Source organism: Octopus bimaculoides, chromosome 16, assembly GCF_001194135.2.
Source record: "Octopus bimaculoides isolate UCB-OBI-ISO-001 chromosome 16, ASM119413v2, whole genome shotgun sequence".
In the NCBI taxonomy this organism is placed as follows: domain Eukaryota; kingdom Metazoa; phylum Mollusca; class Cephalopoda; order Octopoda; family Octopodidae; genus Octopus; species Octopus bimaculoides.
In genome coordinates, this window is record NC_068996.1 from 4,523,623 (window position 1) to 4,533,375 (window position 9,753).

General features: G+C 37.1%; 1 protein-coding gene across 5 annotated transcripts in view; it reads left to right on the forward strand.

The window, feature by feature from the left end:
- The window catches only part of LOC106873115 (putative uncharacterized protein DDB_G0282133), a 191,657-nt gene extending 182,210 nt beyond the window's left edge, over positions 1-9,447 (forward strand). For all 5 annotated transcript variants that reach the window (XM_052973501.1, XM_052973499.1, XM_052973502.1 and 2 more), the window contains one exon: positions 1,250-9,447. In XM_052973501.1, the coding sequence (XP_052829461.1) occupies positions 1,250-8,914 (7,665 nt within the window). In that variant the 3' untranslated portion in view covers positions 8,915-9,447. The remainder of the gene's footprint in view (positions 1-1,249) is intronic.
- Positions 9,448-9,753: the final 306 nt, after the last annotated feature.

The window sequence follows — 9,753 nt, forward strand, 5'->3', positions numbered from 1 at the left end:
CATTGTGGAAAATCCCCCTCATTGATCTTTTCTCTATCTGCATGCCTTGTTGCAGTTGGATGCTCTACAATTGGCACGTGGTTGCAAAAGCTATTATCAGAAACGATTTGATTGGCAGTTCCTGTCTTTTGCCTTCTTTATTTTTTTTCTTTATTTGTTAATATTTTTCTTCATTCTTTCTAGTTTTGTTTTGCATTGTTTTTGTCTAAGGTGTTTTTGTTTTGTTACTTTATTTTTAGCACATCATATACCTACTTAACTTTGAACTTCCTTCCAAGGAGTTAATACCTTCATCTAAGCCATTGGATACTTCACTGCGCATACTCTTCTTTGACTATCCCGTTTTGTTATGTTGTTTTTTTTAATGTATATTCTATTCTGCTCATCAAATCAGATATGTTTTTTTTTCTTACAATCTTTACCTAAGTTTATAGCTTCATTAGCACTGTTGATAGCTATCTATCTATCTATCTATCTATCTATCTATCTATCTATCTATCTATCTATCTATCTATCTATCTGTCTGTCTGTCTGTCTGTCTGTCTGTCTGTCTGTCTGTCTATCTATCTATCTATCTATCTATCTATCTATCTATCTATCTATCTATCTATCTATATATATATATATATATAATCATGTGTGTGTATGTATGTATGTGTGTATGTATGTATGGATGCATGTATGTATGTGTGTGTGTATGCATGTATAAACATACACATACACGTAATCTTCCGGAGATTTATTCATATTTTTGATATTACACTAAATATAAGGAATTTTCTCTTTAAATTTCCTTCACATTCACACCTATTTGTTGGATGTGTAATTCCTGGTTACATCTACCATTCCATACACAACGCATCCATTTGTAGCAATTCTACCTAAGATAACAGTAGGTTGTAAATAGAAACAGCTGTAAATGTTCTCAGCTGAAAGAGAGACTCAGATATTAGAGCTGTATTCGATCGATCCTTCTCTCTGTTTACTTTCTCTCTGATATTCTATTTCGTAAAAGTTAACTTAAGACCAATATTCAAATTGAATTAGATCTACCCCAGAGACCGACTTAAGAATAAGTTTATAATATATATGATTCAAGTTTATTAGATCTTTCGTTTTCCAAAACCTAACTTAAGAGAAATGTCTAGCATATGTTTATGTGAAGGTTACTGTTGAGCTGAAGCAACCTAGCACCATGTACGCGATAATGATCTGACTTAACTTATCCATTTCTTTTATTTCTTTCCAGGTTTTTTCAACTGTAACGTCTCTCGGAAAACACAAGAGATTCTGCGATGGGGCCTTTCGCTCAAGTAGTGCTGCTGCGGCAGCTGCAGCTGCAGTCGCAGCTGATCACCATCTGCGCATGCGTCTCTGCTACACTCCCGACAAGCTTGTCCCGGCTGGACTAGGAGCCTTACAGCAAAATACTCCGCTGACCACTGCTGCAGCCGCAGCGGCTGTTTCAGCTTATATGTACGGACAACCTCGACTTTCTTACTTTCGTCCTTTAATCACGCAACCTCGGTTTGGATCTATTCTTCCTCAGCCATTAGCCGCTGCAATGGCGACATCTAGTTTGGCTGGAACCTCAACAACAAATCATAGTGGCATCAATTCCTGTTCTCTTCCTTTGTCTAATTCTGCTTTGGACACTGACTGCTTTCGATCTCCGGCGGCAGCCATCCCCCCAACCCCTGCACCAGCACATGCTCATCAACATATACCTCTTCCACCAATGCATCCCGCCACATCCATTGTTTCGCATGCACCTCTGTCGTTATCCTTACCAAAACCACAACAGACTCAACATCAACGACTGCAGAGCGAATCAGAAGTAAGTGGTCTCAACTTGCATTCTCCCGATTTTATGACTGGTTATAATTTGACAACATCTGCGGCTAATCTCAGCAATATGAACAGCAGCAGCAACAACAATAATATTAATGATAACAAAGCTAACTCAGATATCAGTCATATTGACAGACACTCAAGTGGCATGTTGATAAAGGATCAGCTAGATTACGAAAGTCGAAGTCAGAAGAAGCGGAAATGGAGAAAACGGAATAGAAAAATAAGACATAAGCGACCTGACGAATGGCTGGATTCTGGGCATAATAATTTGATAGAAAAATCTGATATTGACCTTTGGCAGGAAGAACAAGGGTTGAACCTAGAAGATGACGATGACAATGTGGACAGTTGTTATAAAAGAGACATCTATAAATGGCGTCGAATTGATGTCGAGACCCAGAATAAAATGTGGCCTGAAAATCAAGAGTTTGATGAGAAAAAACATATTGACTGGAAATTGGAGAGATATGATGAGGTAGATGAGGAAAGAGACGAAAGAAAGAGCGGAAGAGAGAAACTGGAAAATGACGATGAATTGGACCCAATGGAGAATGAAGACACAGAAAACATTGGCCACGATGTAATGGATAGCAAACGATGGTCTTTTGATAATGTTTTTAATGCTGCAGACGATAAAGAGAACGAACAAAGCGAAGTGTCATATGACAGAGATGCCGTGCTAATGCTTCAGCATCAGAAAAAGTATACGGCGGGCGATAACAACAATAACACAATAGACGATAACAACAGTAATAGACTGAAAAACAAAGACAGTAACGGCAAGAACATTAATGAGGAAGATTTAAGAACGTTCAGTTCAGAAAATTCGCGTTTAAAATCTGGAACTGTCATTGAAAATGAACTTGGTCAAGTTAAAGATAAACATGATGTACATCTAACACGGATGTCTGTCGAAACTCCGCTCAGCGGTGGTAATAATAACAACAATAGAAGCAACATCATCAACAACAATAACAACACCAACGACAACAACAGAAGCAGTACTTTAAATTCTACCGGATGTAAAAGTCCTGCCGCTGTGTCATCCTTTTCTTGCTCTTCGCCGTCGTCTGCTTCATCCAATTATTCAGGAACGACTTCTGGTGGTGACGACAACGATGACGAAGCAAATCTAGATAACAACGTTCTTCGTAAGAGGACAGACGACAATGAAAATTCAGAAACAAGAAAGAAGAAGAAAGAAAGGAAAGCAAGAAAGAGACAGAGAATGGGAATAGAAAAACACGAGGAAAGAACAGAAGTTGTAGTCGTTGGAGAAAATGAAGACGAAATTGAAGATGGAGATAACAGTGAAGAAGATACTGGCGCAGAAGAATTTAAAAAGGAAGAAAGAAATTGCCCGAAAAATTCTAACTCTGATTCTACAATGTTACCAGAAAAAGATGACAGCAGACGACAACTGAGAAATGACTACGTAGATGCCAAAGATCTCAGTATGACCGGACCTACATCGAGACGAAAGCGAGGTCGCCATAGTAGCTACGGTAACAATAATTTTAATAACAGCAACATAAGTAATCTTCCTTATTACCAATATCGAAACCAACCCCAGTTTGGAAATGCTTTCACAGCAACTGCATTAGCAGAGGCAGCCATGTTCTTAGACGGTGCCCTGAACCTCCGCACGAGAAACTCTGATGACCTACAAAGCCATCAACTGTCTAAGAAGAAAAGGAATCCAGATAATGATAATAATAACGATGATACTAGAAATGAAAATGACAACAACTTATTAGAAGCTGTTTTCAATCCATCTTCACTACCAAGTCTTGTATCGATGGCTAAGCGTGGATTAATAGCTTCTAGTGTCGGAAGTGGAAGTCATAAGAGCCGGAAACGACATCTGCAACCAGGAGTGAACAAGAACTCAAACAACAGTGATAATGACATTTCTAATCTACGACAGCAGAAACATCAGCGATACTTACAAGAGCATCAGCAGCAAATCTATGGCTTTTTAAAACAGGAAACAGAAAACCCTGACTCATTTCCATTCCAGAATTCTCCTACTAAACACCAACAATTTGATCATCAACAAGAATCAGAACATCAAATAGCACCATTTGATTTGTCTAAATCTAGCATAGAACAGCGACAACAACAACAAAGACTGCAGTCACAGCAACGCCGTGTAAGATTTAAATCCAGATTGAAAACAAATTTTCAGTCAGGGTTAACTGCTAGCGAACGTGTAGCAGCAGCAATGTCTGCTTATATTGCTGAAGATGGAAAGCATGATGATGATGAAGAAGAAGAATTTGAAGAAGACATGTTCGACGAAGATAGTTTTGAGTATGGAAACTTACATGATGTTGACGAAATTAAGAGTCGCAACATGGAAGAAAATCGACAGTTTGGACTGCTTCTTAATGACAAACATTTCATCAACAGAGACTACAATTATTGTTATCGAGACTTTTATAACAATCACTATTACAATGACAGTATAAGAGAGGAAGATGAAGAAGAAGAAGAAGATAAGGTTGAAGAAAGAAAAAATAACGAACGACGTGGGAAGCTGAAGGATAATTCTATCGGCAGTAATTTCCATGAAACCCATAATAATCTGGATGTGAAAGATGAAATAAAAAGCATATTAGATGCCCCGCTTGATTTATCTACAAATTCGAAACATACAGTGGATAATATCTTAAACAAAAACACCGACGAGGCATTCATTGCTAATTGTTACCCATCCCGAAAAACTCATGTATATGGATCAGGTCTTATAGCATCATCTAAACTGACGAAAAGCGGGGAGAAGGGAGGCGGTAATGAAGGCTCAGAATTAGATTCCAAAACCATGACTGCTGCACTTAAACTATCAGAGTCTGGATCTGAGCTGCACTATGCCTACCCTTTTGCAGGATCCTATATGTTAGATCCCTATTACTCTACGATAGACAAAGAAAAATACACATCGTCAATGATGGCAACCTTAAATAGATATCATGCCCATTCATCATATCCTACGCTACCCCACCACTTACAACATCCCAGTTTTCCCAATCATCTTACATCATCTTCCACAACTCATCCTTACCAACATCCCCTCGTTTCATACAGTGGATTTCTAGATTCTCCTATGGACAATAGCCTTTCTTATACAGATAACAACAGTGATATGATCCGAGGAGGTGGTAAAAGTGGATCAAATGCCCAGAGTGGCAACAACATCAATAATAATGACAATAACAACACTGCCACTTCAAATGCAAACAATAGTAGTTCACAAACACTAGGAGGAGGCATTCCGTGTTCAGCGTCAGGATTGAGCAATTTCGGATATAATACAAACAGTGCTCAGACAACTGCTTCAACTTTAGCTGCAGTTGCAGCAGCAGCTGCTGGAAACGGCCAGGGCCCTGGTTCGTGTACAGGAATGGGTATGGGTAATTTCAGGTACCCACCTCCTCCTGGAGGGCATGGCCTTTTATCTGCTGCTGCTGCCGCCGCAGTTGCAGCAGCGGTAGCAGCAGCAGCCGCAGCTAATCGGCCTGGTGGCGGTGCTGGCACTGGGGTCGGAAGTGGAACACATCACCTCATGGCTGCTGCAGCAGCAGCATCAGGTGCAGGAGCTGCTCTGACTGGCGTCGGTGCCGGAAGTGGTTCTGCCAGTAGTGGCAGCATGACATTCCATAGCAGCAAGTTTAAGGAGAGGTATTCTTGTAAATACTGTGGCAAAATATTCCCCAGGTCGGCAAACTTAACCAGGCACTTACGTACACACACTGGAGAACAACCATACAAATGTAAATTCTGTGAACGCTCTTTTAGCATTTCCTCCAATTTACAACGACATGTTCGAAATATTCATAATAGGGAACGTCCTTTCCGGTGCACATTGTGCGGCAAAAGTTTTGGTCAGCAAACAAATTTAGACCGACACGTTAAAAAACATGAAATACAAGGACCAAACGTGACAGACTCACCTATTCATGGTAATAATAACGGCGATATTAGCTTCAGTGAAGAGGTGAATTTATCTAAGAGTTCAAATAATGACGACATATTAACGAACCGATTAAGTTTTGATGAAGACTTTAGTATTAAGAAAGATACTAACGAAAATGACCTCAGAATTAGACGAGATTCAAACAATGATAACCGGTTGTCAAGGAAGAGCATTATTAGTGATAATTTTATCAACAGAAAAAATACAAGTCATGGCAGCTTTAAGGAAGAGTTGTTGAGCAAAACAGGAATAGACATAGGGAAAAACTACAGTAACAACAACTATGTTATTTCAAGACTAGCCAGCAGCAAGAACAGTGATATTAAACCCAAACCATTAGGTGACAATACATTTAATGATCAAAAAGGTGATATTTTTATTGCAGGAAACTATAGCACAAACAAAAGCGATATAAACTATTTAGATAGAAATATGGCTAGATATCTTGACAGTAACCATTGTATCGATCTTGTTGTTAACAAAAATTCTTCAAGTAGCAAGGAGTTTTCCAGACGAAATATCGATGAAAATGATATTATAATACGAGACGATCCTTACACTATTAACAACGTTGCCAAAGCTGATTCTAAATTTTCTCCCAGGACATCTAATCAACCAGTTTCTGGTTTTGGTGAAAATCCACTCGACGAAAGATTCCACGGACAAAATAGAAGAAATTATATCGGTGACGTTGATAATCGTGATGAAGGTGAGAATAAGGAAGAAGTTGACATTGCCCAAAACGATGAAAAAGACATTAAATATAGTAAAGACAAGGATTGGGCGGATGATTATACCAACGAAACTGCTGAAAAAAGTTATGAATATGAAGGTAAAATGAAATCTTCGTTCTATACTGAAAATAACAAAAGTATTGCAAAACTTTGGAAAAACACAATCGACGAAGAAAACTGTGATTTTGATAGAAACACTATTAAGGAAGAAGATGACCTTAATGAAAACATATTAACAAAAAATATTAACGAACATGGCACAAACATTCCCAGTTTGTCTGCTATGAGTGATGGTAATTCAAAAACTTCTAATAAAACGAAAAAAAATAACCATGAAGTTACCGAAAACTTGTATGATTCCCCCGAAAAATCAAACGACAGGTTCCGAAATATCGAACCCGAAGGTGAAAATGATCTTTTTGAAAAAGGAAACATAAAGGTGATTGAAGGAGTCCATATTAAATCTGAGACAAACAACAGCAGTGAAGGTTCTGCTAAAGTTGCTAACGATGCTGAAATGAGCCATGAAAATACAATCAGAAACTTTACATTCAGTACCAGTGAGAAAAACCAAGACGAGGACGTCAATAAAAATGATGATGACAGCATAGTATCTGCAGAAAAATGGTCTAACGCTAGTCATGGAAGTAGTGGAGTCGGTGGTTCTTTTCCAAATACCACCATGAAACGTGACTTCAAATCTGCAACTACTTCTGTGACTGCTTCAATTTCTCCTACCCCGCTTTCTACAGTGAATAATAATAATAATAATAATAATAATAATAATAATAATAATAATAATAATAATAATAATAATAATAATAATAATAATAATAATAATAATAGTTGCAATTTTACTGCAGATCACGTTGCTGTTACCACAACTGCAGCACATACTGTTACTATTGTCAACGCTACGACTACGACTGCTACTAATCTTACTACGACCACTACTACTAGAATTAGCAGTAGTAATGGTGGAAGAAGCAAAAATAATCTTTTTATTGCTGACAACTTCATGAGCGGTTTTAGTGGCAATCAAAGCAGAGACAATGTTAAAGTTCCTAACAAAGCAGAAAGAATGAAAAGAAGAAATGTTAGTGATGATTATGAAGAAGAAAACGATGATGGTGAAGAAGATGAGGAAGAGGAAGAGGATGAAGAAGTCAATGAAGATGATGATGACGATGGAGATGATGACAATGAAGATGAAAATGACAAAGGTGATAGAAATGATGACAATGATGAAGATGATAATGATGACGATGATGTCGGTGGTGATAATGATGATGGCAGAGAAGAAAACGAAGACGACGATGACGATGATGATGATAGAGAAGGAAGGGACGTCGGTGAAAATGCAAATGAAGAGGACGATATGGAGGAGGACGATGAAGGAGAAGAGGAAGAAGACGCTGATGACGATTTGGGCGATGAAAACAACGCCTCTAACGAAGGTGATAACCAGATGGATAATAACCAAAATTGTCTCAGCTTCCCTCATCACACTCAGAGTAGAAACGCAGATAGTGACGAAACAAGCAACAACTATAAAAGGACGAACAGCTGCGGCAACAGTAGCAGCAGAAGCATCAATATCAACAACACCAACAGCTTCAACAGCTGTAATGACCAATACAACAACAACAACAAGAATATTCCCTTGTTGGCATCAAACGAATGTGACAAGTACCAATTCTACGACTGTGATCGTACCGAGAAAAATAGCGACAACGGCTGTTACAGATATTTGAACTGTATTAACAGCTGCAAGGATAACAACAAAAACAACAGTAACGACTACAACAACATTAATAATTTTATCGCTAATATTATCAGCAATGGCCGGTTGAGTTCCGAATATTACATTTTTTTAAACATTTCAACGAAACCCAGCATTGCTGAAAGAGATTCAGACCCTACGGGAAACAACGATAATATTATTTATAATAATCATAATAATCATAATAATAATAATAATAATAATAATAATAATAATAATAATAATGACGATGATGATGATGAAACCAAAAATAAATATAACGTTGTTAATGACATTAAACGTAATACATTGTATGAAAACTCCCGACGTATTACTGATGACGCGAACTCTTTACTCAACATTGCAACGGCAAATTTTATCTCTAAATTATCTGTTTTTGCTCCTGAAGCAACCACTGACGAACTCGACGATGTTTCCAAATCGAAATTGAATTACTTACACAATAAGTGTCAACCGTTTGACACTGCAATCTCTATGTGTGGAATTCCATCTCCCTATGACAGGTGTCTAGTAAAAACCAACTATCGACATGTAGAATGTAGCTACTATACGACACCAGCTGCTTAAAATATCAGCGTTACCCTTTACTTGCGAGTTTATTGAATGAATGTTGAAGGGTTTTTTTTTAATCTATTTAAGTATGCAACAGCGGAATGGAAATAACATGCCCGATAACACATGCAAGCATGAGTAACGAATATAACGTACACACTTAAGAGCATGACGCTTATGTTTCGATAGTATATGAAATACAGGTATGAGTGTACCTGCATCTTCGTACGTTGATATATTTATATAACACAACAATTTGCATACATATATACATGTATGTATGTATATGTATATTCATATATGTATCTAAGGATACATATATACATAAATATATATATATATATATATAGACATACATATACATACAGACACACATACATAGATACAAACATATAAGACAAGACGCATGTGATATTGTGTTATGATTCTGGAAACATCAAAATTGAGTTAAATATTATTGTTTTATGTTTATTTTGACTAAATATTATTCCGGAAGACTTCAAAATAACTTTGACAGAGAGAAAAAACATTTCCTCTACCACAGAAAATATATATATAAAAAAAAAGAAATGACAAGACCAAATGCAAAAATGTATTGAATCAAAGAAAAAAAAAGGAAAGTTTTGGTGAAAAAGAACAGTTTTTTTTTTTCAATTAAAAAAGATATTTGTTACCAATATATGTGATCTCGGTGGGTAATTAACTGCATATAACTCGAGAATTCCAAACTGACCAACAGGTTGGCAGCAATATACCAATATTTTTGGTACAGCTATCAACTTATTCATACCCACTTCAATATGTTCTAATTATTTTTAGACTATATTTACATCTGACACATAAAAAGAAAAAAA